Genomic DNA, 27,223 nt, shown 5'->3' with positions numbered 1-27,223 from the left:
ACGGGAGGAGGTATCACCCGGAAATGAAAGGAGTCCCTCTCCGCGGAGACGGTGCAATAGGTGTTTCCCGGAACTTCCTCTCAGAAGCCGGAAGGCCGTGAGCCGAGTGCGTAGGTGAGCCTAGGAGATTCCAGAACGGGTACGGGTTGCAGCACTGGAGTCTGCGGCGCGTGGTGGGCCTGTGGTCGCGGGGTGAGGGGGTTAACTACAATTCCCACAATGCTTCTCGGTTGCCTAGGGCTCTCTAGTCGAATAACCTGCCTATGGCCAGAGAACTACTTTTCCCACCGTGCCCTGCAGTCGACTTTAGGGTTTCTTGGGCCGGCGCCAGCGCGGTGCATCTTGGAATTCGTAGTCCTCATGGCCCTCCACCAGCATCCTACCTGGGAGCGTCCTGCTTGTCCGTCGTCTTACCCCTTGGCTAGTCTGTCCAGGTGTGGGTGACGCTGGCCTGTCTGTTCCGACCAGGTCCCTAGTGGCTGCAAGGATCTCCCCGGGGGACGGGGCTTTTGGGCCCGGAGCCCTAGGACCATTTCGGCACCTTGGGACATGGCCCTTACCGTGGAGACTGAGTCGCGCATCTACCGGGGCCTGCGGACTGCCTCGGGGGCCGCCGCCCACCTAGTGGCCCTCGGCTTCACGGTCGTCGTGGCTGTGTTGGCCCGGCCCGGCTCTAGTAAGTGGGATGGGGTCGGATTCACCCCTCGGCCGAGGGCCAGGAGGTGGTTCGGGAAGGAGGGGCCTAGAACAGAGCCCCTGGACGTCCGGGGCCAGGGCAGCTGCGGCCCTTCTTTTCCCTCAGGAGGGGATCCCAGGGAGGTTTGTCGGCTTGGGTCAGGCTTGCCAGAAGCCAGTTGCATTCCTGCAAGAAACCCCCTTTGGCCAGACTTTCTGATCCTGGCATACTTTGTGTGATCCATCCCAGCTACTTCTGGATCCTCCAACAAGATGTGTCCCCATCCGTGTGTCAGTGGCCATTTCCCTGCTGCCAGTGGGGGAAGGGGCAGTCCCAGCTTGTGTTGTTGGCCAGGCACAAGGATCCTGGTCATCGGATATAGAGCCTGAAGGAAATTTGGAGATCATTTTTCACTTGGCCTACAGCTCAGCATATTTGTTGTGGCTTGACCACTCTTAGCACTCACTTCCTGCAAGATACGTCCTCACTACCTGTGGGAAAGGTTGACCAGGTTCTTATTTGCCACAGTGGTGGATTTTAGGGTCCTTTGGCCAGGGCACCCAGGCTACTTCCAGGATCTCTTGAAAGTTGTATCTAACTCCTTGGGTAGGTGCCTGGAGGGGACTGTCAGTGTTGAGAGAGGGAGGACAGGAAATGTGGAGCCAGCTTGGGGTTCTAGGTGTCAGAAAACTCGTTTTATCTCTGTTGATAGAATTCTGGCCTAGTAGGAGAATGGATGGTGTAAGGTTTTGCTCCAGGATCTGTTCCCATCTTCCCTGTGGAAGAGTTCAGTGAAGCCTCTGGGAGATGGGAGTCTGGCGTGCTCTTCCAGCCACACTCTTGGCTATGGCTGTTCAGAGAAGTCATCTCCAGCCTCAAGTTGAGCTGGGCTAGACTTTACCTAGTTGGAGGAGGGGGCTAGAAGCTCATGTATCCATTTACAGGGAGATGACATTGCTGCCTTCAACCCCTTTTCTTCAGCTTAGTTGACTCCCCTAACCCCAGTTTCTAGACCACTTTTGGTTGCAGCCTTCCTCCTTCTTGCAGGTCTGTTCTCGTGGCATCCGGTGCTTATGTCTCTGGCTGTAAGTAACCTGCTTTCCCATCAGTGGTTTGGGCAAAGCCCAGTGGGGATGGGGGGAGGGGCAGCATGTTGGGGAGGAGGTTTTGGAACTTGGGTAGTATGGGAGGCCAATATGGGATGAGCACTAGTAATCACCGATGGTTCATTCCTACGGTTTGTGCTTGTCCCTAGTATTAGAAGTTTGCAGTTTGCCATGCAGACGATTTACTAGTTTATTTAAAGGGTATGAGGCAGTATATTCATATACCTAGATGCCCTTAAGCCCTTTAATTTAGCCCATTACATGTCATCTAATTTTCCATGAAGTACTGTCCCTATTCACCTGGCTCTACAGGATGAAACATTATCTATCCCCTATCAGTCCCACATTGGTGACGTGGAACAAATTCATCATTTAGAGCTTAGAGGTTTTTTGCTCCAAGTTGCTACAGTAAGGACTGTGTATAAGCAGTGAGGTAATATTTCAAAAAGGACCAAAGAAATATTTTGTTGAATTAAAAAGGAAGATTTGTGGTAGGGTAGCTCTTGACTATTTGCAGGTGGGTTCTATGGAACACAGGCTTAATCCATTGCTAGCTCTTTCTCACAACTTTTCTACCACTTAAACTCACCCTGAAGTCAAGGAAGGCCAATCTATAATGCCAGCTTGAGTTGGATAGCTTCAGGAAGGTAATTTGAGCTACTGTGAAAGTCATAACCTGAATTCCAGAGCCAGGTAGAAAAGTCTGGCTTCTCTGTTTCTTGGGCTTCCTTGTACTATATCTCTTTCATTAGCTTGGCTCGTTGAAAGTTGGCTCACTTTAGAGCTCATGCCTTGGTCCTATTTGTCTCTCCAGTTCTCCTTCCTGATGACAGAAGCACTGCTGGTCTTCTCCCCAGAGAGCTCCTTGTTTCGATCCTTCTCTCGAAAGGGCCGGGCACGATGCCACTGGGCACTTCAGCTGCTGGCCCTTTTGTGTGCCCTCCTGGGCCTGGGCTTGATTGTCTACAACAAGGAGCAGCACGGCAAAGCTCACCTGGCTACATGGCATGGATGGGCAGGGCTGCTGTCAGTGCTGTGGGCCGGGCTGCAGTGTACAGGTGGGCTGGTGCTGCTGTACCCCAAGCTGCTCCCACGATGGCCGCTGGCCAAGCTGAAGCTGTATCATGCCACCTCAGGGCTGGTGGGTTACCTACTGGGCAGTACTAGCCTCCTCTTGGGCATGTGCTCACTCTGGTTTACCACCACGCTGGTGGGTGGTGCCTGGTACCTGGCTGCTCTCTGCCCCATTCTCACCAGCCTGGTGGTCATGAATCAGGTGAGCAATGCCTACTTGTACCGCAAAAGGATCCAGCCGTGAAGGAGAAAGCATCCATCTGCCCCTATCCTTTCCTGCAGTGATCCCATATTCTGCCCAGAAAAGGCTGCTCACAGTGCTGCTTGGACTCTCTTGGCTCTCCTGACACCGGGTGGGCCTGGGTCATACATTGTCCCTTTGGAGGACAGGTGGAAGAGATGTGAATCGAGGAAGAGTGCTATATGTCCCACACAGAGACTTCTGTCTCATCTTCCTGCCACCTACGAAGGGGTATGTGAGCACATGGATGGACTGCTGGCAGCCTGCCTGCCTCTTCTGCTCATCTTTTAGACTCTTATCAATGTTTGCAAAACAGGAAAAAAAACCTGACTATGGAAAGTAAGAGCTCCGAGCCAGAATTGATTCTTACAGATACCATTCATGTGAAGAAGCAGTCTGGGCCAGGTGAAGCACCTTTTTGTTGGGGGTAGCAGTGAAGTTTGGGTTGACTTTGCTGCCGGTGAGGTCTTGGCTCCTGGGGGCAGAGCAGCTTCCCCTTGCTTAGGGGTCAGGGAGGCCTGAGGAGCACCTGCCATTTCCTAGGAAGCAGGGATAGTGGGAGGGCAAGGCCAAGGAGTTAAAGATGTGTTTTTGTACTTCCCATAAAACTCTTCTATCTACCTGTCCATCTGTGTGTGCATGTAATTGGTATGTTACCAGTTCAAGAGTTAGTGCCTGGATGAGCTGAGAGCAGGAATGGGATCAACCAATAAGACAACTCCCTCTGTGTGGGTTAGTCTTACTGAAATAGCCCACACAGCCAAGAGCTGGGAAGGGTATGGCAAGATGGAGAAGAGAGCTAACCTGATGGCCTCTAAAACCAGTGGACAGAGGGGTGGCACCTGTGGTCAGTGTAGAGCCTCGGCATCTATCTCCTCTCACTATGCAAGTAGCCGGGTCTCTTCCAAAGGAAACGATCGAGACGCAGGCGAGAGGTGTTAATAGTCCTAAGTTAGGTCTGAAGTCTTGGGAAGCCACAAGAAGGACAATGTAGAAGTTTGAGGAATGAGGAGTAAAAATATTAAGCTGGTAAGATAAAAACAGAGTAGAAAAGAAGATGGGGGCCATGGTGGTCTCCTTCCAACAGCTTATGAGCAGCAGGGGACAAAAGCAGCAACCCAGGATGCAGTTTGCAGAGTCTTGTGGGTCCTGGGGAAGCTGTGCCTCAACCACCATTCAGTGCAGCACATGCTCAGGACAAAGCCACCAGGAGCCGGTCCTCAAAGAACTCCTTTATTTACTCTGAGAGTCCAGGCTCCCCATTCAAGTGGTCCTTTAAAAAAACACCCCCATGAATTTTAGCCCCAACAGAAGTTCCTATTCTGGAGAAACCCCAGACCTGGGGATGAGGGCTTTCTCAGCCTCACTCACATGTATTGCCCCGACCCCAGCCAAGGGAAAACCCTACTGCAATGCTAACGTCCCTGGAGTGGAGGGGTTAGGAATGGCAGAGTGGCAGAGGTGCCTTGGGGCCTGGGCCTTGTCACATTCAGCCTTGGGCCTGGTGCCTGGGTCCCTAGAATTCTTTTTTTGGCAAATCCTTGCCTGGTAGCAGAGGGCAGGAAGAGAGACTGCTCTACTAACAAAGGTCTGCCACAGAATCAGAGGATTAAGTTTACCCCACTGGGCCTGGTTGCCAAACTAGTCAACTGGGATTATGAGGCTGAATCTTGGGCTAGGCCCCAGGCCATGTGCTCCCTGCTCCTGGACTTAGTGGTTGTCTGGTGGGTGAGCCAGGCCTTAGGGGCATAGTGTTGGTAGGGGTCATGTGTCCAGAAGCATCAGCAGAGTACACACGGTATGACCCCATGGACCTAAAAGGATTTCCCTCCTTGCCTTCTCTCCTTGGGAAGCAGTCAGCTTCTGGGTATGACTGAGCAGGGAGATAAGGAGAGACAGCAGGGTGGTCCAAATGGTGTGACTACTGACCAGGCTGGGGAAAGGGAGTTATGCCCTTGGGCTGGGAGGTCTGGGTTACAGCTGGGGAGGGGCTTCCTCGAAGGTGATCAGGCTAGATTCAGGGGCAGCACCTTTCCCAGGGGGGTTGGGGCTTTTCTCAGGGAGCAGGGGGCTGTCCACCTTGCTCATGGCCTCATCATCTTCATCATCCATGCTAGGCCAGGCAGACTGGTCTTCTACTCGCTTCAAACGCTCATTTAGGGCCTTCAGGGCCAGTTGCCTGTGGGAAAAAAAGACATGGGACCATTACTGGGAGGGCCAGGCCTTGGCTGCATCAAAACCTCTGTGCTGGCTCCCAGAGCCCTCTTTCCTGAATCTGACTTCTTTTCCAAATGACCACAGCATATGCTGTCCATACCTCTGTTCATATCCCAACTATATTCCCCTTCCCCATGTCTCTACCTTCTGAAAATCATTAGCTCCCTTTCTAAGCAATCTTTCATTTTAGGTCAATCCAGTCAGTACTGAGTCTGTATATAGCCCAGTGTCCTGCTGGGTGCTGTGGATGGTAGGAAAAACATCTTGCCCTGATTTAGTGGGAAGAACCATGAAGTCTGGCCCTGTAGCATACTGCCTGGGTAACTCTGGGCAAGTCACAATGTCTCTGAGCTTGGTTTCTCCATTTGTAAAGTGAGGACAATACTTAATGCTAGCCCCATCAGGCTAGTGTGAGGATCAGATGAGATACATAAAAAGCACTTTCTAAAATACCAAGCACTGTACACTCTCAGCCTACTCTTTCTGTGTGCCTCTCCATCGGAGCCTTGATTAAAGAAGGCACTGCGGAGGCTCTAGCTTCTTGGCTTACAGAGCTGGGGGGCCGGGAGGGTCCCTTCAGGACGAGGTCCTTGAGGGCAGACGTGCTCTGAGCCCTGGGGGTAGTGAGGAGCGGTCCTTGGGATAAAATGAATGAGATGGCAACAAGAAAGCAAAGTTAGGATAGTGTCTTTGAGGAGTGGACACTTTGAAAGGGTTGACTGCTGACAGATGCAGCTGCAGGCTTTGAAGATCCCAAAGCACTCATACCATGTACATCTGATATCACTCAGGGGAAACCAACCCCACTCCAACTCTTGCCAGTGTCAACTGTCCCTCTGGCTACACCCAGAGCTTTGGTGCACCCATTCTGAGGCAGCTGCTGGCTGAGCCTCCTGTACCACTTCCACTAAGCTGCCTGCCCCTAGGCCCAGAGAGGGCAAAGAGTAAGGTCCTCTAAGTCCTGGGCATCAGTATAAAGTCCAAGGGGGAGTAGAACATAGAACCTCCTTTTCCTTTGTAGGGGAGGGACCACCTGGCAAAGCTGTGACAGGTGTTTTTTTCCTTCCAGTTGGGGGCTCGATTGTCTCAACCCACCCCCTTTGATGGCCTCAACACATAGCTTGATGGTGTTTCCTAAGGCTATAAAGAGCAGTTCAAGATTTTGGGGACAGGAAGGAGTCTTGGCATCCTTTGATGTGAGCTTTGTTATTTGCTATATGAACTTGGGCAAACCCTCTCTGGACCTTAGTTTCCATTTGAGGGAAGCAGGCTTCTTTGCCTGCCCCTCCTGTTATTTTCTACCCTTCCCTGGAGGTGATGATGGTCTCTAGTCAGTTACTGGATATTCTGAGCTTGGGGCAGAGGCACACTAACAACTGCTATTTCTAGTACTTTAAGATCGGTAAAACACTTTCCTTCCAACAGCTCTAAAACACAGGCAGTACAAGTGTTTTTATCGCTATTTTAGAAAGAGGGAACCTGGGGTTCAGGGCTTCTGGTAATTGCTGGTCCAGATTAGACTCCACAAAGCTCCACTACACCCTCCTTGTGAAGCATAGACCAGGGCCCAACTTGTCCTCTGTTGAGAGGCCTGCTTAAAGATTATCCTGAGAAGTGAATGAATGTGCCTGCACAGCTCCAGAGATTGGGGTCCATTAGGAAGTTCAGCTGTGTGGTGCTGGCAGGCTAGGCTAGCTAACTGATCTGTCGGGGGAGAGATCATCTGCACTTAATCTATCTCATGACCCCAGTGGCCTCCCTAGACCTGGTCTGGGCTGGTAGAAACCTGCTTAACCAGCAAGTGACAGCTGGAAAGTTGGACAGCAGGTACTAAAGACCACAGTGCTACCACCCTCATCTGCCTAGTTACCCTCTTCCTGTATGGGTTCTGTGAGCACATATGCCAAGCTTGTCCAGAAGTCACTGTCCCATTTCCCAGTTGGTAGTTTCAGTCTCTGAAGTTCCCAGCCAGAAAAGAACAAGTAATTGTTAGGTCTGTCTTTGCCACACAGCCTGAGAAGGAAAAAGCCAGTTTGTTCCCGGCCTCATCTGGGTGGGGACAGGAATGCTGAGAGGGGAAGACTGGTACTGGAAACTGGGTTTTAACTACCATTCTAGGAATATTTTCCTCAGGAGATGGTGTAGCTTTAGGCTTCAGGGAAGAGGTAAAAATGTTTCCTGGTCCTACCCCTAATGTCCAGGGGAGGTCAGGTCTGACCTCTGCTCTGGGTACATAGAAATGTTAGAACCAAGCCACACAACCCTCCCAATACAACTGAAATGAAGTTCGACTTTAAACGGAAAACAAAACCAACCTACTTAGTGAGGCTTCTCGCCAAGAAGCTGGTTTCATGTTTAAGCAAATGTTCTTTGGAGCAAACCAGAGTCCCGAGGACCTGGACTCCTGTCTCAGTTCTGACACTTCCTGGATAGGTGATCCTGACCAATGCATGTCTCTTCTGAATTTTAATTTCCTCCTCAGTCAAAGGAGGCTAGCTATACTGGCATTACCTGTTTCACAGAACTGGGAGATCAGTGAAAGTGTAGGAAAGTACTTTCTAAACCCCTATTTTAGGCCCCTGACCCCAGCTGATTGTTCCAAAGGGATCATCACCAAGTATGACGTTTGAAGGTGGGTGAGATAGGATGCTGATATAGTTCAGTGGAGTGCTTATTTGTCCTGGCTGAAGACGAATAATCTGGGGAAAAGGGAAGGCTATGATTTCACGTAAGTATGGATAACATAGCTGAAGCCTAGCTTCGTTTACAGGAAGTGAAACAGCAGTTTTCCCTGGGGAGGCAGAAACAGCTGATTTTATTCAATGGGTCTGTTGGTCTCCTAGGAAGCTCAGGGGAGAAATGAAGCAGCAAGCTTTACCTGCCAAGAGGGAGAGCTTTCTGGCAATACCCCAAGCTTTCAAGTCTACAGACATTTAATTTAGCTGAAAAACCTGAAGGCCTGAGCATTTGGATATGTAAGTGAACCCAAGATTGGAAAGAATCTGTCTAATTACAGCACAGTTTAGGGTTTTAGTGAGTCCTAGTCTTCATACAGGCCTTATATATCTGGTGCACTGACAGAAACTTCAGATTCACAAAGGGTCCTGAAGCTTCTGAGGACACCAAGTCAGCACAGTGGAATCAAGAGTTCTAGGTTCAGATGCTACCTCTGTGGCTTACTATCTACGTGACTTTAGGCAACTCCTGCTGAGCCCCTGGTAAAGCCAGAACAAGAACTTGGGTCTCCTTTCAGTAAGTCCTACATGCATAGAGAACCAGGATCTCACTGGGCAACTAAGTCAAGCCTGAGACCATTCTGGACAAGTGGTCATTCAGCTTCCTCCTTCCCTTCCTTCTGGACTCAACAAGGATCAAACTGTTTATAGCTTTCTCCACATTCCTGGCACCAAAAGAAAGAGGGCATGGTAGTTTCTATGTCGGAGCCTCAGCTCTGGGCAAAATGGCATGTAAAACTGGATGTTTAATGGAGGCTTAGAAATAGGAATGATGGGGATGAGTCCATAACTCTAAGTTCCTAGAAGGAGAAGCACTGGGTTCAGGTTCCTGAGGTTTCAGAGTAGGGCACAGGACCTGATAAGATGACACTCCGGAGTGTAAAGTGCACTGGATTTAGGAATGGGGAACCGTGGTTTGAATCCTGCCTGCCACTTTTGACCCTGGGCAAATAATGCAGCTTTAGACCAGAGTTTTTTCATCTGTAAAGAGAGGACTGGGTTGGATGATTTTTAAAGTTTCTTCCAGTTCTAAATCTATGACCCTATGAGCCTACCTTCTGCGCTCAGCATCCTGGGGGTCTGTGCCTGGGAGGCTAATGGTGATGGAAGAAGGAGCCCCCACATCATAGCGCTTCACAGTCTTTCTGCAGACCTTCACCTTCACGAGGAGGCTGTGCACCAAGTTTGCCACCAGGGCCACAACAGGCTGCAGGATTTCGGGGAAGAAGGTGGCAAAGGCAAAGTGGTCCGACATATCCCCCCTGCCCCGGCTGTGGCGCTGGTAGAATCGCAAGTACACCCAGCCTGAGAGCACCCCAAAGCCATAGGAGGCCAGGGCACTGCTTTCCACCAGAGGAGTGAGTCGCAGCAACACGAGGGAGATGAGCAGCAGCATGGGCACCACCCGCATCCGCACCTGGGGCACCTTCAGCACCACGCTGTCCCCCATGGTCTGTTTGAGGGCCACCAGGACCCCACCCAGGAAGCCGAGCACCCCGTGGATGCGCACGGTGAAGAGATAGGCCAGGTTGAAGGAAGCCATGTAGGTGAGGAGGTAGGCGAAGGCCCCCAGCAGCCCCACGGACACGTTCACCACGGCGAAGAACACGAGTAGCTCCAGGGCCCCCCAGAGCGGCTCCAGTAGCTGGCCGGCCGCCACCACCGTGGCCAGGCTCAGGGCCACGTCCCACACGTGCAGCTCCACCAGCCCGTGCGTAGCCAGGGTCCAGACCCAGAAGTTGGGCGGGAAGAGGTAGCCGGGGGTGACGGCCAGGCCCACGCCCGTGTCCAGCGCGAAGGACAGCAGGTAGAGGAGCAGCACCGAGGTGCACAGGGCCTTCACCACCACGCTGGCGCTGGCCAGGGCGGCGCCCAGGGGGAGGCGGGCCCCGGCCCCGAGCGCCAGCCCGGGACGCTGCGGCGGCTGCATCTTCCGGGGACTGCGGGCCGCGGCCGGGGGCCTGGCCTAGAGACGGGGCCGGGCCCCCGGGCCCGCTGGGGGCCCCGCGCGGGCCGGGCCGGCTCTGGCCTCAGGCCGCGGCCTCCCCCATCCGCCCCGGGTCGGTCCGCCCGCCCGCCGCCGGGGGGCGCCCTTCCCGTCTTCCTCCGCGGGGCCGGGGCTCAGCGCTGAGGACCCCCGAGGGGCCTGGGTATGGGCTGGAGGCCGAGTCCACCCCCGTCGCTGACACCGCCACCGGCTTCCCTTAGGTCGAGGCCTCCTCCGCCGCCACAGCCGCAGCCACCCCCGACTCCTCCGGGGCCGACAAACAGGGCACTGAGTCTGCGCAACGGGAGCGGGCCGCTTCGCGTCTTTCCTCCCCGAGGCACCACGGGACTTGTAGTCCGCGTCCTGGTGTGAGGCGCCGCGGACAGCGCCTGCGCCGGTTGGACCGCAAGCAAGGGGCATGTTGGGAGTTGTGGTTCTGGAGCGGGCAGGGAGGGGCGGGGAGAGAGAGGAGGTCAGGCTCGCTCTGAGATCAGCGGTTTCTCTGAGAACCTAAAGGAGACTTTGGGGCACCTGGAGGCCTGCCCTGGGGCTGAGACGGCACAAATGGCTGGGGGAGTCAGACCAAGTGGCATGGGGGGTGGGGGGTTGTCTGGAGCAAGTGGGCAGGGTGATGCGCACTTACCACCCACCTTGACCCAGGCTCGGCTCCTTAGGGGCCTCAGGGATGCAGAGGGCTTCCGAAGCCTGTCTCCGGCCTTCCGTGGGGAAGAGGGGACGGGGTTAATAATCGCCTGTTCTGTTCTGCTCCCTGCCCCTAGCCCAAGGATCGCCCGGCGCCCCAGGTCTCAAGGGAAGGGGCAAGACAGTGGGACGTCCAGCACTTGACAGCTAGGAAGCAGACGGTGGTAACTGGGGTCGGGAGGACCATCTTTGCGGCAAAGGGGCAGTAGAAGATTGTCTTTCCCCCAGATTTGCTGGGCACCAAGAACTTAGTTTGAAATTGAGATTTTTCCCATCAGACCAGCGACTCCATAAGAACATGTCTTTTCCATGTATTTTCAAGGGGCTCCTAAAAGTCAGGGCTGTCTCTTGATTCTCAGATCCAGAACAGGAGGATTTTGGAGTATTGCTTTTCCCATGACAGCCTTTTCCCTTCCCCCGTTCTCCCCTTATTCCCAGCCCCAGACTTTGGGAAGAAAGCCCTGCAAATTAGGGGTGTGGGTCAGGGTGAAGATGCTGGGATGGAAAGGGAACGATTTGAAGTGAAAATATGAACATTATTTAATAACTGATTTTTTTTTGTAATAAACCATTTGAAAATATTTTACAAGGAATCACACACACAATATTTTACAAAGTTTCTCATCTTTTTTGTCGCTTTTGTATCCGACTTGTCTGTACAAAAAAAAAACAAAAACCAAAACAAAACAACGAAGAAAAAAGGAAAAGGCCCCTGGCACCTTCTCTTCCCCACCCTCTCCCTTGGCCTGGTTGGGAGAGGGAGAAGCAGGAGAAAGGAGGCCTTGAGCCAGATGGGAGATGAGCTGAGTCAGACCCAGTTGCTGTTTGGACAACTACCTGGTGGCTTTTGTTTAGTTTTTTTCTGTTTTTAAACTTAAAATATATATATTATATATATTTATATTTCTGTATACGCCTTGGTTTCCTTGTTTTTTTTTTCTTTTTTTTCTTTTTTTAAATTCTCCAGTGAGCACCTGACTAAACTACAGAATTACACACTCCCAAGACACAGCTGGCAAGCGGGTGGGTGCCAGCATGGACCAACACACACTAAGAAAGCAACAAGCAACAGGACCATTAATTAATGAAGCATTAATTAATGAATCATCCCTTCCCCCCCTCCTTTCCACATCTTAGAGGAAACACCTCCCCCCCTCCCCCCTTGCTCTTTAGTGACCTGCCCCTCCCCACACTGGAGGATTTGGGGAATGGAATTGGAATGCACTGAACCTCCCAGCAACCTGCCCCAGGCCCTGCCTGACAGTGTCGGTGTGTGTGTGTAGGGGATGGGGTAGGGAGGGCATGGTGTCCAGCTCTGGGGACTGGGCATTTTGGCCTCAGTGTAGCTCACTAGGTGGTGGTGGGGGGAGCACCTGTTGAGGGTTTGGGGAAAATGTACACAGGTGCCAGGCTGTGGACTTGGGTGCAGAGTTGGGGGATTGGGATGGTCCCTTCAGTGTCTTCTTCTGCTGAAGTCACCCTTAGGAAGGCAGGGCCAGAGTGAGAAGGGGGATATGGAGCCTAAGGGTGAGGATTGCCTGCATGAATGGGGAGAGGGGGAGTGACACTGGTCAGAAGGTGCTCTTGAGGGCACAAATGGCATGGCACAGCAGCCAGGCAGAAGATGAGTGCTGTGTGGGTAGTATCCTACCTGCTCCTTTGCCCTGGTGTGGCCAGGGCACCTAGGCTGAGGTTTGGGGGGAGTCTGAAAATCTGCGTAGGGCTGGGGTGTGTGTGTGTGTGTGTGTGTGTGTGTGTGTGTGAATGCTTGCTTGGAGCAGGGGACTTATTGTCCACCTGACACTGGAAAATGATTGAGGGTGAAGTGTCTGCTAGTTGGGGGCAGGGGATGAAGCGGTTGGCCTTAGAGCGACTCACTGCCTGGTCCTGGCATTTGGCACAGTTTGACATTCAACTTTGGAGCCTGAGGGTGAGGACAAGGATTCAGACTCAGGACCCGAACTGGGTGCTGTAGGGCAAGGAAGAAGCTGAAGTAAGTGGGTATGAGTGCATTTCCTGGGGGGAGATTGGGGTTATGAGCAAGGACAGAGCAGGCAAATGCTCAGCCCCAGAGAGATGAAACCTGACAAAGCCTCCAGGTTGCAGCCACCCCCCATTACATAAGGCTCTGTGATTATCAGCCTACTGATGTATGTGTTTGTGTGTGTGCATCCCTTTGAACTCTAGAATGCTGTGATTCTGTAACATTTCTTTGTATGCATTTGTGTATATATATATATATTTCTATTTCTATCTGTGTTTGTGTGTCTATGTGTACATGTCTCTGTCAGGTTCCACTTGGACTAGGTGACCTCTGAGGTCTGAGATCTCTTCCAACTCTGACTGTGTGTGTATGTGTGTGTGTGCACATGCTCACTCTAGCCAGGCTCTAGGTTCAGTGGTCAGGGTTATCTTTGGAACCCAGAACTCCAATCAGAGAACCTGCCTGGTAGGGACTTAGGGGAGCTGGCAGGTCCCTTGGGTGGATCCCAACATCCACCCAGTTGGTAGGTGCATGCCTGGATCTGAACTTGGTCTTGGCTCTTCCTGTCTCTTGGGTGGCCTATGCAATGAGGTCCAGGAATGAGGACAAGACGTGTGTGTGTGTGTGTGTGTGTGTGTGTGTGTGTGTGTGTGTGTGTGTGTATGGGGAGATTGAGGGCTGAGCTCACATGGTGACTCTGGCCTGTGTCAAATATCTTCCTCAATCCCTTATCCCCCAGAGTTGAACCTCCTAGTCCCTGTTCCCTAGTCATTCTCTGGGGTATCTAGAATCTCAGAGGTAAGAGAAGGCTGGAAAACTGAGGCCATAGGAAACTTGTTCCCAACCTTCGTTAGAATCAGTGAGTCTGAGTGAACTTCAGGGGATGGGGAGTGAGAGTGGCAACTATGAAGGTTGATGCTTCTCCAAGCCCAGCCCAGCGTAGGCCAGCCCAGCCCAAGCCAGGCCAGCCCAGCCCAGACCAGGCCAGCCCAGCCCAGCCTAGGCCCAGGACAGTACATGCTTTTGGTAGCAGCATACACAGTGCCTGGAGTGAGAGTGGTAGTGGGGTGGCAGGTGTTGGGCTGGGGTGATCTTCTGACAGCAAAACAGTAAGACATGGCATTGGGGTCTCCGAGGCCTACGGGAAGACACATCCCAGGACCCGCAGTCCAGAGTATCCACTTTCCCACAGGTTGTGGGTGGTGGGTACAATAAGAAGGGAAGGGTGGCGAAGGTGAAAGGGCTGGGGCTCCAGGGGGTGGGGTTCAGAGGTGGTGAGGCCAGGGCAGGGGCAGAGGCAGGGGCGACAGGCCCAGAAGGAGCAGCAGCTGCAGGGATGCCAGGATGCCCAGGGATGCTCTGAAGGAGGCTCCTCGACCACAGTCTGAGGTATCTTCCTGTAGGCACACAGATGGTCAGGGAGTTGGGGGTGGTCTGGGGAGCAGGGACAGCCACACTTCTGGAAGTCTGTGTCTCTCAGGTTCCTCACTCCCCTTTCCTGTCCCTCTCTCTCATCTCCCATTTTCACTCCCTGGGCACCTTCTACCATGCTTGCCTCACTCTTCTGTTTTGCTGCTTACCGTTGCATTGTAGTCAAAGCAGATGTGAGGTCCTTTCCTATATCGTGGCTTCTGTACCAGCTCACACTGCTCCGGCCCATCAGCTGGGCATGGGGGAGGCGAGTCAAGGAAGCCAGTGACACAGAAAAGCTCTGTGTGTGTGTGTGTGTGTGTGTGTGTGTGTGTGTGTGTGACACTCATGCATTCACGCACATAGGTGGGGGTGGGGATGCCCAGTCTCTGGGCTGAGCTGGCAAGGAGCCTGGATCTTGGTCAGACTTGCCAGACCTAAAGCTTAAATTGGGGAGGGGCTGGGGAGGGAAGCCTGTATGCATCAGGATACAGCGCCTCTCTGCTTGTAGCAGTTTGCCAGATTCACACTGGCTGCACAGGGGCTTCTCCGCCACTACAAAGAGCAGGTTGGTGTTGGCCAATCTCTGGGCGTGGAACAGCCTGCACGGGATCAAAGGCAGGGATGAGTGGGGGACAGCGTTACTAGAAACACTCCTCTATTTTCCCCTCCCTGCCCCAAACCAAGCCCTGGGCTCCTGCATCCACACTAGCCAGGGGGCCTTGGCCCGGGGGAAATGTGCCAGCATGAGGCCCTGCTTGTGGAGGCTTCTTCCAGCATCTTTCCCCAGCTTCTCTCCCCTCCTCCCCAGCTACCCATGCAGACCTGGAGCAGTTCCCGCAGTCTATGATGCTGTTGTAGGAGGCATTGGTGGTGCTGAAGTAATACTGGGTCTGTTTCATGATGCAGCTGGTCTCCCTGGTCTCCGAGCCCTCAGCTGCTGCATCTTCTGCTTGGAGGTTGGGGAGTGAGTCCCTCTGGCCCTTTGTCTCCTCCCCAGCCCCTCCAATACCCTTCAGATCCCAACTCTGTCCTTTGGGCTCCCTAACTGGGTCCCATCCACCTGTGGCCCCTGGCCTAGGCCACATTGTTGAGGGGGCCCATATCCCCTGACTAGTCTCCTAAAATATTCCCCAGGGGTAAATAATTGTCTGGACAAAGAGAAAGGACTAGGTGGTAATGATGATTAGAATTTCTGAAATCCTTGGCAAGGGGGATGCTGCCAGCAGAATGGGATTCCCTGAGGGAATCTAGTGATAACAATACCTCCACCCTCCACCCCTGCCCCCACCCCCACCTACAAAGTGCATTCCTCACAATGACCCAGTAAGGAACAGGTAGTGCAAGTATTATTGTACACATTTTACAGAAAAGGAAACTGAGGCTCTGGGGAGAGAAGAAGCCCATAGTCACATACTAGGATTTAGGATCTGAAGCCCAATGCTTACTCCTTCAATCTCCTCCAACTGGGATAAACAAGTTTTTCTCTGGGGAGTTGTTTCCCTGCCTTCTCCTTCCCTGTGTCCCTTCTCTCCTCTCCCCCCCAAGTCCTCAATCCCCAACCAGGCATCTGTGTTGGGACTAGGCTTATTTTCTAGCAATGAAAATAAATGCAGGACATCCCAAAATGTCTTTTATAGCTTAAACTATTAAGCAATGATAACAACAGCTTAAATAAGCCTGAAGAGCTGAGAGCTGCACAAAGACTTTTGGGACACCCTGTATTTGTATCAGAACTCTGGAAGGGGTATGGAACAGTGAGCTTTTCAGGTCTGAACGTTTCCAAGTTTGACTTGAAGCTCTGTTCTGCTTCCTTTCTTCTACAAATCCTTTCCTTAACACTCCCTACTTCTCAAAATTCATTCCTTTGGCTGTCTCTGGATGGCGACTGTAACGAGCGGGGATTATCTGGAGATCCTATAGCCTCATATTGTCTCCCATCCCAAACTCAGGCAACCTCAGAAATAAAATCATAGAGACAGAAGGAGCTAGGGAGCCGTTTAGGACTAGCTCACTCCCACCTAGTGCACGTATCTCTTCTTTAAGGTTTCATGTAGTGGCTGGGCAGGTGGTTGTCCAGACGCTATATGAAAACTCCCAGAGATAGGGAGCTCCCGATGAAGGCAGTTTGTCTGTCTGTCCCATTGTTAGATAATTCTAGACATTAATTAGAATGGTCTTCCCGATGTTAAGCCAAAATCTAATTCTGCCCTCCTGAGGCCAAGCAGAAAAAAGGCTAAGCCTTCTTCCAAATGCTTCTTAAAGACAGGAGTTGTATGCTTCCCGTCTTCCCTAGGTCAAACATCCCCAGCCCCTTTCCCACCCCTTTGTTCACATGGCACAGTACCTGCTTGGAACCAGCTATGATAGGTGAGTCCATAGAGAAGCTGCTGGAGCAATGACCTGTGGAAGATGGGGCACAATGGGAATTAGGTTGAGATTTGGGGTTGTACCTGTCTAGGTGCCCTGCTCAGATCCTGCCCACTGCTCCCATCCTGTGCCTCCCTGGGGAGCCAAGCTTCATTCCCTTAACAGTAAAATGGAAGTTGCCCCATCCTTGGTCCAGAGGCTCACCAGGCTGCTGCTGAAGTCCACCAGGCCAGGTTGAGGAAGTCAGCGATGGTAGGCTAGAGAGAGGAGGATAAGCTCCCACAACTGGTTCCCCCTAGGGACCCTTCCTCTTGAACTCAGCCCCTTCTCCCCAGGAACTTCTGTTGCTCTCTCCAGACCCCCAACATTGGCTCCCAGGCTAGCTCTGCCCAAAGCAGAGGCCCAAACCCTGCCAAGACCAGTAAGGGGATTCTCGAGCCTGGGGACCCTTCCTTCAACCCCGGGAGAAGCCAAGACAGAGCTCCTGGACTGTAGATCTCTTGGGGGCCAACGGGGTAAGAGTTTCTCACGTACTATGAAGACACCTCTGGGAGCAGCGCCTGTGTTGCTCTGGGCCCGGGGGGTGCATACAGCCTGGTAGTCAAAGGACTCTTTGTGAGTGTAGAAGGAGTTATTGTAAAGTGCTAACATGAGGTTGGCATCCACTTCGCTGAAGAACTTCCCCACCTACAAGATGAAGGAGGCTTTCCTAGGTATAGAGCAGGATGAGAGGTCTAGGACACTCATTTGTGGCTTGGCTTCAGGAACCTCGGAGAGTAAGGGGCAGTGTACTCCGGGCCACTCTTCCCATCTCAGCCTTGCTTGCTCACCTGGTCCCACTGATTGTACTGGTTGGAGAGTACCAAGAACCCACCGTCATCAATGAGAACACAGAGTAGATCCTGAAAGAGGGAGGAGGTAGTGAGTTGTGATCAACCCTTCCCTGGGAACCAGGGTGTGTGTGTGGGGTTGAGCATCTTCCTAGCACCCCGTGGGGTGAAAGCTGCCCCTTTCTACCCATGACTTGGTCAGGTTCTCTACTCAGAGGAAGACCAGAAGGTGGAAAGGAAAGAGCACCCAATGAGCAATTCTGGGATTGTTTGAATTCTGGTTCAGTTCCTACCAGTGTGGACCTGAGTAATTCACTTCCTCCCTCTGGGTCTCAGTTTCTTGCTCTCAATCTTAGGATCCTATGATGCTTTTCTGGGATAGAGTAAGGAGAGGAGAGAGAAGGGGTGGGCTGGGGAGGAAGGAGTTTTAGGACTGCCACCTACCTCATTGTTCACATCACAGTCCATCTCACAGTGGCTGTTGGGGCCACACTGTTTGGAGAGAAACCAACGGTTGCTTCAGGGCAGGCATGGGGGCTAGCAGAGAGAAAGAGTTTCTTTCCCCTTTGGCTCAGCATCTCACAGAAGGGACTTCCTCCTTCCTTTCTCCATATTCTCCCTCTCCCACAGACTGGCATCTTCACAGACTATATGCTGGGGTTGTGTGGTTCTTTAGGTCAACAGAAGCAATGCCCTATCTCTCTGTCTGGGGTATGATGGATTCTGAATAAAGAGTTTCCAGGATTGGGAAGCTTGGGCTTTCTCAAGGGAAAAAGAGTAGCTGAGACCTGAGATCCTGGGTCTGGAGAATAATTCTGCTGATTGGGGCAGGGAAGGGAACTCTCAGAGCCTGCCCCTCAGTTAGAATCTCTGGTGCTTCTCCCCTACCTTCTGTGGCTGGTCTCGGTCTGTTCGGTTACTGGCTAACACCTTGAACTTCTCAGCCCAGGCTTCCAGGTCCAACTTCACTCCCACCACTGTGGGGGAAGAGGGTGCTGCTCAGGGGCCAGGGCCCTCCTTGGGTCCCTTTTAGGTGTCTCTTCTTAATTTTGATCCCTTCCTCTGCCCCACTCCCCAGTGGCTGTGCCTTTTACCTTCAGGCTTCAGCATCAGCATTCTTTAGTGTGAACTGCACACCCTGGTTAGGTCCCCTGAGGACACATCCCTAACCTCTTCCTTCAGGGGAACTACCCCAGATCCCTTTCCTGCAAGGGCTGTATCCCTTCCTTACCTGCAGGTTTTAATGTCCTTCCCCCAAGTGTGAGTTCCACAGCTGTGCTCACCAGGATGCCCACGGTGTTGTTCTCCAGCTCTAGTGGTCTAAGGAGAGCTGAGGAGGGAGGGGATGGGTGTGGAAGGAGAGGAGAAAAAACCCAACGGTCTGAAGGAGCCCTCGTGCCTGGGAGGGGCAGAATGCCTAAAGCCAGCATTCAGCTCTCGTCTTTGCTAGACTTGCCTACCCACTTTGGGAGCTTCTCAAAGGTCCCAAGTCCTCTCCTCTTCCTATAGTTTGGCATTCACATTTGTCATAGTGGTAGGTTGGGGAGGGCAAGGCAGAGGAGAGGCATTGCAGGCTCAGGCTAGTGGGGGGAGAAGCCCTAGTGTCCCGCGGAGATTTTAAAGGGCAGGCTACTATTGAGTCCAGAGAGAGCAATTTTTGAGGATTCTTACTCAGGCTTTTGCATGTTTCTTGGAGGACCTAAATGTCCTTTTCCCACTTACTCTGTAAGTCTCCATGCACCCTTCTCATTCCATTCCCTGGCACATGGAAGACAGGGGAACTATGACTTGGGAGCCCCTTGCCTGGTTGAGGAGTGCCTGGACACAATGGGCCAGGGCTTAGGAGCCTTTGTTAGGCTCACTTACAATCATGATACGGAGGTTTGAAGATGTAGCCCTGGTTGTCCAGGCTGCGCCGGTAGAAGCTGGCATTGAAGGGTTCAGGGTTCTCATCCCAGTCCTCAGCTGCCCTAGAGACCCAAAGTGTTACAGAGGGACACAGGAGGAGGGCATAGAGCCTGGGATGGGCAAGAGAATTTTGGGAAGTCTGGGAGAGGGCTGTAAGCAGGAAGGCAGCAAGGGTCTTGGGGGAGCTGAGACTGGGTCTCAGAAGACAGGAGAGGGGCTGCTGTGGAGTACTAAGCCTGTTCTGCGAAGCTTATTACAGGCACTACATTAGTATCTGATTTTGGAATTCAGGGCACAGAATTGGAATGTGGGGATCAGGGTGAGGGCAAGCCTTGAGTTGACTCACTTGTTGGGGAAAACCCGGGTGATGCCCCCATCAGTAGCAGCAAACACAGCAAGGAGGCTGTACCTGAGGGTGGAACAGGGTCAGCATAAAGGGAAGCAGTTCTGGGATTGCCTGCATTGACTTCTGGGGTACAGGGCAAAGGCCTCGAAACCACAGACTGCAGGAGAGTATGTCTGCCGCTGTCCCTGGGGTTGGGTGCTTACCCTGTGCAGAACACCCTCCCATCTGCCCTGCTCCTGGGGCTATGACCTGGCCATTGTGGTACCCTCCTCCTAACTTTTAGAGGGGGTATCCCATCAGGGGCCCAAGCTGGGGGTCTGGTGGCAGTGGTGAGGAAAGTCTAGCCTAGTTCCCGGAGCAGGGAGGGGCAGTGCCTACGTGTTGAGGTCCTGGTCCTTCCACACCTTCTCCACCAGTTGCTGTGTGATGCCAGTGTCCAGAATCAGGTTGTGCAGAAGGAAGTTGTTACCTTCAGAGTTAGGTGGGGAGGGGAGAAGGGAAAGGCCTGGTTTCCTCCATTCACCATGCTGCAGCCCCTCTCCCACCCCATGCCTCTTATTGCTGCCCATGTCCTTCCCTCCTTTCTGCTAAGCCTAGTCAGGGGCCACTGAAAAGGGACTTCAAAGCCCCTTCATCCAGAGGATGTTCTGAATCCTCACATCCTTTTTACCCCATTCCTGCTACTGGTTCTCTGACCTCCGTGTGCTCGGGGGCTCAGGATGAATTAGACTTATCTGTTGTTGTTGTTGTACATTACTATGTAACATATAATAGATAATGCTTTTTATGTATCCTGTCTCCCTATGGTTGTCTCTCCCTCAGACTAGGGACTCCCTTAGGTTAGGAGCTGTCTCCTCAGACAAGGGGCTCTCCTAGGATGGGACAGTTGTCTTGGACTGGGAGTTCTGCAGGACAGGGGCTGCATCTTTCTTTCAGACTAGGGAGCTCCTTGCGGGTAGGGTCCTGTCTTCACCTAAGGCATGCCTCTTCTTTCTCCATTGTTGTTTCTTATTCTCTTTGGCTCCTTTATCACAGAGGCACCTGTCCTTTATCCCTCCTGTTTCTCATCCTCTCTTTCTTTTCTGATCATGGCACCCCTCCCATAGCCTGAGTTCTGGCCTTGCTGCATAGGGATTGGAGTAGATTCAACTTAGGGCCAGGCTGTATAGGGCACTCACACTGCTTGGAGTCTGGAGTCACCTTCTCCATGAGCTCAATAAAGTTCTTGAGAAATTCCGTGTTGTTGTCCGAGGCGTTCAGGTCCTTGCAGTACTCTCTGGGAGGGGGAGGGGGAGAGGGGGCAGGGGGACCAGTGGGTGACCCCACAATGGATGGGCCCGCTCACTGTGTGTGCTGTGCTCTCACCCAGGTTGAAGACATGAGTTTGCATTAAGGGGGACTCTGTGTGCATATATGGGAAGCTCTGTGTTTCAATAGTTATGTATGATACATGGGTGTATTTCTGTATACATATGGCTTACATGGTTGTCTTTTTGTGTATATGTCCCAGTACCCTTGGCATGTGATTGAACACATGTTTTCTTTTTAATTGCAATTTTAATGTGAGCCTTACTGCTACCCATTGCAGACCATAAGTTTTCAGGGAGCTCCTTTCCTCTTCTATCTCTTCCAGATTGTGAGCCTCCCTGAGGGCAGGTCCTGGGACTGACTGCGCCTTCTCTGTCTCTCCCTCTACACTGAACACAGGATTTGATAGACAGGGGGCTCAGGAAAATAGCTAGCATTTCTATAGCCCTTTAAGGTTTGCAAAAACACTTTGCAAATGTGATCTCATTTGGTTCCTCATAACAATGCTGTGAAGTAGATGCTATTTTGAGCCCACATTACAGAGGAATAAACTGAGGCTCAAAGAGGTTAAATGACTTACCAGGGTCATACAGCTAGTGTCTGAAGCATGATTTGAACTCTGGCTTCCTGACTCCAAGTCTATGCCTCCAGCTTCTATTTCTCCTAGCCTCTTAAGGAAAAACTTATTGGTTGATTGATTCATGAGTTAGGGTTATAGTATTATAGGATCCTAGATTCAGATGGAAGGGACCTTAGAGGTCAAGTCTAATTCCCTCATATGATATTGGTCTTAGCATGTTTATATCTTTGAGTATAATAGTGATAATAATAATATGTGTTTGCAAATTACTTTACATACATTACTTGGTCTGCCCCTCACAATGCTAGGTATTATTATTAGCTTCATTATACAGACTAGGAAACAATGATTTGCCTGAGAGTTATCCAGCTAATCGGTGTCAGAGTTGGGAACAAACCAAGGTTTTCCTCACTCCAAATATAGTACTCTATAGTACTTTTTTTCTTACAATGCACTGCTCTCTGCCCATTCATATATGTGAGTTTGCAGTGTGACTATGAGTAAAAGAATAGGTAAGCTTCCCTCTGGTCAGATGAGGGAATGTGTAATCTTCAGAACTATCTGCTATAAAGGCATCTGTGCCAGCACATTCCCAGGCATGAAGTGTGTGGAAGGGTACTATTATGGATCTCTAGTACAGGTGGGGGTGTGAGTGTGTGTGTAGACAATCCTGTAGGCAACTTAGAGCATCTCCAGCAGACACACGGGCCACCTAGGCAAGGGATGCCAGAGATGGGTGTCACTTTTTTGTACCACAACATACAGTCCTCCATGTGTGACACTACCCTCTATTCTTAAATCCCTTACCCTCTTGTGGTAACACCAGCCAAGCCTTGACAAACTCAAACCCTGGATTACCTCCATTATCTGTTTTCCCTGCTCCTACCTACTTGCTGTTGGATACTGCTAAAAAATGTTATGTGACCATATAACTGGGTTCAGTATAAATTTGTTATCTAATGTCAACTGGATTCTCTCTGATGCATGGCAGTCCTTTTATTATTTCCCAACTGACTATCATGTTCTCCTCAACAACTATTCTAAACTTCTTCTTTCCTCCTTCCCCCTTTCTTTCAGCAGAGAAACTTGCCTCCTACTTTGCTGAAAACAAAGCTAAAACCATAAAAAACAAGAGGTCAATTGTCAAGAGCCCTCTCTTCTTCCTTATTCCATGCTCCAAAATCCCTCTTCGTTATCCCCTGTTCTCCTATCCTTTACTTTAGTCTCAGATGAAGGGGTGGCCCTTCTCTTTGCCAATGTCAACATCTCCATTTAAGCCACAACTAGAAACCTTTTCAACTATGGTAATAAATAGTTGAAGGTGGGGTGGTGAGGAGCATGACATTTGGGGATTCGGAAGACAGTTTAGCCATTGGTACAATCAGAGGGAAAAGGGCAGGGTTGAGAGGGAATAAAGCCCCTGGAAGAGGTGTGGCATGGCAAGAGGACCAGGGTGGTAGTCTGAGTTGACAGAAGACCTTGAGGTGAGATGTGAGGGGACAATGGTTTCCAGAGAAAGGATACCTGGCTCTCCTCTCACCACACACACACACACACACACACACAGCCCATGTTGGTGGCCTGGGACAAAGTCCTATTTTCCCCATGCTAATTAAGGTTCTGCCTCCATTTGTGCCCTTCCACCTCCTCTGATAGCCTACTCTCTCAATCACCTCTATTTCAATCACTATTCTATTTCTCCATATTCACTGGCCCCATCACTTCTGCCTTCAAACGTGCCCATGTTTTCCCCATCCTTAAAAAATTCTCCACTTGGCCCTGTCACTCCTTCAGGTTATTGTCCTAGACCTCTTCTCCTAAATTTTACAGCTGAAGTTTTAGAAAATGTCCAAATTTGTTGCTTCCACTTCCTTGCTCCCATTCACTTCTCAATCATTTGACATCTGGCTTCTACTCCATCACTCATCTGCAACTGCTCTCTTTAAAGTTGCTAATGAGTTCAACACTAAATCCAATGGCTTTTTCTTGGTCCTTATTCTACTTTAGCTGTTGACATGGTCAGCCACCCCCTCCTCCCAGACACTTTCTTCATTCTTGGCTCCTGTGACACTGCTCTCTCCTGATCCTCCTCCTACTTGTCTGACCACTCTTCAGTCTCTTTTGCTGGATCATTGTCCTTCTTCTAAGTGTAGAAGTCTTTAAAGGCTCTATCCTAGATCCTCTTGTCTTCCCTATACTTTTTTTTGACAGTGTTGTCTGTGCCTATTGGTTCAATTATCCGTATACTGAAGAATCCTAAATCCATCCATATATCTGACTCTTATGTCCTTCTGTAGCTCTAGGTCATAATCACCAACTGCTTACTGCATATATCCTACTGGGATGGTCCTTAGGCATCTCAAACTCAACACATTCCAAATGGAACTCATTATTCCTCCCCTCTCCTCCTATTTCTGAAGAGGGTACTTCTAGTCACCCAGATTTAAAATTTGAGTCATCCTCCACTCTGCATCATCATTCACCCTCTATAACCAATCAGTTACTAAATCTTGTTAATTCTACCTCCAGAACATCTCTTACACCCATGCCCTCCTCTTTACCCACAGAGCCTTTCCACTAGCTCAGGCCCTCATTATGTCATTCCTGGACTATTGCAATCACCTCCTAATTGATCCTTCTGCTTCCACCTTCTCCTCTATTCTCCATGTTGCTAGCAAGTTGATGTTCCTAAGGTATAAAATAGATCTGACCACGGTCACTCCCTTCCTCAAACATCTTTAGTAGACTCCCTATTGCTGTCTCTAGGATGAAATAGAAAACCCTTAACCTGGAATTTGAAGCTCTCTGCAGTGTGATCCCAACTTACCTTTCCACTCTTTTCATACTCCTCTTCATACAGTCTTTGTTCCAGTCAAACTGGTTGGTTTGCTCTTTTTCAAAGACATTGAACCTGTTCCTTCCATATCTTTGCACAGGCAGTGCCCTTCCCCCATGAGCTCTTTCACCTCAGTCTTATAATTTGTAGCTGTTTTTGACGGATAGGTCAGATGTCGATACCTTCACAAACCCCTTACTGATCTCATAGCAGCTTGCTACTTCTCCCTTCTTTAAATGACTTCGTTTTATATTTATTCATATGTGTACATGCCATATCTTTCTAGTAGAATGTAAGCTTCTTGAGGACAGACACTGTTCCATTTTTCTCTAATGCCTGGCACAACATCTAGTACTTAGTAGATATTTAATATTTGTCACCCAGGACCAAATTGTTTAGACAATTATGGCTCTATAGTACCACTTGAGATACGGTACTCTCAGGCTCCGCTCAATACTATACTTTTCATTTTCCTTTGATATTCTTGATCTTTCATTCTTTCAGATGAATTTTGTTATTAGTTTTCTAGCTCCATAAAGTAATCTTTTGTTAGTTTGGTTGGTATGGCACTGAATAAGTAAATTAATTTAGGTAGTGTTGTCATCTTTACTATATTAGCTCAGCCAACTCGTAAGCAATTGATATTTCTTCAATTATCTGGGTCTGTTTCTTATTTGTGTAACATGTGTTTATGTTCATATAGTTCCTGTGTGTGTGCTGGCAGGTAGACTCCTAAGTATTTTATACTGTCTGTAGTGATTTTAAATGGAATAGCTCTTTCTATCTCTTCCTGCTGGATTTGGTTGGTAATATATAGGAATGCTGATTTGTACACACAACTTTGCTGAAGTTGTTAATTGTTTCAATTAATTTTTTAGCTGACTTTCCAAGGTTCTCTCTAAGTAAACCATCACACCATCTGCAAAAAGTGATAATTTTGTTTCCTCTTTGCCTATGCTCATTCCTCTAATTTCTCTCTTTTTTTCAATCTTCTGATGTTTAATGATTGTTGACTTGAATTGGCCAGGAATAGGGTTCAATGTGTGGACATGGTCAGGATTAGGGTTCAGTCTATGGTGAATTTGTGGCTGGGTCAGGGTTGACTCTGGTCAGAGTTAAAATTCAGTTTAGGGTTGACTTTAATGCTCAATGTGGATCTACCTGTGACCAGGGTTAGTGGTCAGCTTAATGTCAACCTGTGACCAGGCCTAGAGCTTAGTGGGTTAGAGTTCAGTTCGGGCCTGAGTTTAGGGTTAAATGTGGGGCCAGAATTAGTGTTCAGCCTGTAAACAGGGTAAGGGCTCTGACTTTCAAGTAGGGATTCATTCTTTGTATCTGTATTACCAAGTCCTAGCATAGTGTTTGACACATAGTAGGTGCTTAATAAATGCATAGTAGACATGAATAGGCTGAGTGCTTTGGTATGTAGCCACTACCTTGTGTGGGGGGTCACTCAAGAGAGGCAGTCTCCATCTAGGATGCTATTGGTAGCCTACCACCTGCCCTAATTGCCCAGAGTTTCTTTGCTTCCAAGTTGCAGGGTACAGAGATCTCGTTTTGTTTACCCTAGCCTTAGGCTCAGTCACCATTGGCCGGGTGGGTGTCCTGGAAATTGGCATTCATACTTCTGCTTGTGTTTGAGAAGCTAGGGTTAGGTCTAAGAGCACTGCAGAGACTATGTAGGTCCTAGAATGTCAGGGAAGGTGGGGTCTTGTCCAGGGAGGTGCATTTAGGGTTAGGGTAGAGTCATGGGAGAAAGGGATAGGGGGATAGCCCCTGAGTTACATTTCCCACAGGAACCAGGAATGACATCAGCAGTCATATCCCCTGAACCAAGGGGCAAACCCAGGTTTTTCATGTCCCCACCCCCAGCCTAGAGGCCCCTTCCAGCCTCTTCCCCTCCCCCTGTTAATCCACCTTTCCTCCCCCCAGCCACCTTTTGGAAGCACTGACACACTCTGACCCAGGTAACACCCATAATATCCGTCTTTGAGCTTCCTTGTGTCCCTTCCTGGAACAGGAGAGCTTCTATTGCCCTTATATGTGTGTATGACCCTGAATTCCCCAGCCCTGACCTAGAAACTCAGCATGTTCTAGGTATCAGGCCAGGTCATGTTCTCGTGAAAGGCCTCACCATTACCTTCCACCTGGGCAGGTCCATAAAAGGGCTTTCAGGCTAGGGGACCCCTTTATCTGGGGCTGGGATGTATGTATGTGTTCATGTCATGGTCCTGGTCCTTGTCCCAGTCTTCTTTATTGTGCCTTCCCTCCAATTGTGTGAGGTGAGGCCAGATGGCTCTACTTACCCAGAGCAGATGATACAAAGACCCAGTGGCCCCAGTCCCCTGACCCACCCTACCATTGCTCCAGTGTTCACAGGGTATTGCCTAAACTGAGCTGGGGATGGTATTGGGGGAGGTGCTCTTGGAGAGAGGGCAGGGTGCTGCCCCTTTGGTCCCATTCAGCAACAGTAGGGATGCCTGCTAGGTGTGGTCCCCAGCCCCAGGTGCAAGCAAGGCAGAGGGGGCACCACTAAGGGTAGTGTTTTTCCCATCTCTAGGGAATTCTTTGATCCCTTTGCCCCCCTCCACCAACAAAGACACTGACACAGGGGAGACAAGGTGGTGAGGGGTAGGGAGAGGAATCTCAGACCACAGAGCAGCAGATGCCCACAGGAGGGCTGTATGAGTAGGGAGACCCTGCCTTGGCCTGACATTGGAAGCACTAGGGAAGCCCAGGTGCAGGTTGAAATTACTTTGGCACCCGGGTAAAAAGGGCCCAGAGTCTTGTAAAAGCTGGACTGGAGTAAGGGCTGGGGATGGAAAAAACCCTGGGGGTAGAGTTGAGGGCATATTGGAGTTACAGCTGGGAGAATTTCCAAGGTGGGAGTAAGAGGTGGCGTCAGTGGGAGTG

The 27,223-nt window shown here is 50.7% G+C and overlaps 3 protein-coding genes across 5 annotated transcripts in view; 1 reads left to right on the top strand and 2 right to left on the bottom strand.

The window, feature by feature from the left end:
• Positions 1-24: 24 nt before the first annotated feature.
• Positions 25-3,723, top strand: CYB561D2 (cytochrome b561 family member D2). 3 transcript variants are annotated; one of them, XM_020999300.2, is made up of 4 exons: positions 31-114; positions 469-676; positions 1,724-1,761; positions 2,597-3,723. In XM_020999300.2, exons 2-4 carry the CDS (start codon positions 550-552, stop codon positions 3,098-3,100), a joined length of 669 nt encoding a protein of 222 aa, XP_020854959.1. In that variant the 5' UTR covers positions 31-114; positions 469-549; the 3' UTR covers positions 3,101-3,723. The 3 variants fall into 3 exon arrangements, with proteins under 3 accessions (XP_078008485.1, XP_020854959.1, XP_078008486.1); XM_078152359.1 differs by lacking the exon at positions 469-676 and having other exon boundaries at positions 25-114; XM_078152360.1 differs by lacking the exon at positions 469-676 and having other exon boundaries at positions 75-139.
• Positions 3,724-4,317: 594 nt separating this feature from the next.
• Positions 4,318-10,332, bottom strand: TMEM115 (transmembrane protein 115). The gene is made up of 2 exons (XM_020999298.2): positions 9,105-10,332; positions 4,318-5,276 (listed from the first exon to the last, which is right to left on the bottom strand). The coding sequence occupies exons 1-2, from the start codon at positions 9,977-9,979 to the stop codon at positions 5,072-5,074; spliced, it is 1,080 nt and encodes a 359-aa protein (XP_020854957.1). The 5' UTR covers positions 9,980-10,332; the 3' UTR covers positions 4,318-5,071.
• Positions 10,333-11,651: 1,319 nt separating this feature from the next.
• The window catches only part of CACNA2D2 (calcium voltage-gated channel auxiliary subunit alpha2delta 2), a 424,057-nt gene continuing 408,485 nt past the window's right edge, over positions 11,652-27,223 (bottom strand). The window contains exons 24-38 of the mRNA XM_020999289.2: positions 20,765-20,862; positions 19,965-20,055; positions 19,587-19,649; positions 19,199-19,302; positions 18,564-18,662; positions 18,221-18,309; positions 17,777-17,824; positions 17,333-17,404; positions 17,037-17,189; positions 16,707-16,759; positions 16,480-16,535; positions 14,958-15,081; positions 14,625-14,734; positions 14,303-14,385; positions 11,652-14,119 (exon numbers count right to left, since the gene is read on the bottom strand). Of these exons, the coding sequence (XP_020854948.1) occupies positions 13,988-14,119; positions 14,303-14,385; positions 14,625-14,734; positions 14,958-15,081; positions 16,480-16,535; positions 16,707-16,759; positions 17,037-17,189; positions 17,333-17,404; positions 17,777-17,824; positions 18,221-18,309; positions 18,564-18,662; positions 19,199-19,302; positions 19,587-19,649; positions 19,965-20,055; positions 20,765-20,862 (1,375 nt within the window). The 3' untranslated portion in view covers positions 11,652-13,987. The remainder of the gene's footprint in view (positions 14,120-14,302; positions 14,386-14,624; positions 14,735-14,957; positions 15,082-16,479; positions 16,536-16,706; positions 16,760-17,036; positions 17,190-17,332; positions 17,405-17,776; positions 17,825-18,220; positions 18,310-18,563; positions 18,663-19,198; positions 19,303-19,586; positions 19,650-19,964; positions 20,056-20,764; positions 20,863-27,223) is intronic.

The sequence above is a fragment of the Phascolarctos cinereus genome, unplaced genomic scaffold, assembly GCF_003287225.1.
Source record: "Phascolarctos cinereus isolate Bilbo 61053 unplaced genomic scaffold, phaCin_HiC Scaffold_4;HRSCAF=312, whole genome shotgun sequence".
Lineage (NCBI taxonomy): Eukaryota > Metazoa > Chordata > Mammalia > Diprotodontia > Phascolarctidae > Phascolarctos > Phascolarctos cinereus.
The sequence above is the reverse complement of the archived record's forward strand: the minus strand, read 5'-3'. Positions and strand labels throughout refer to the sequence as shown.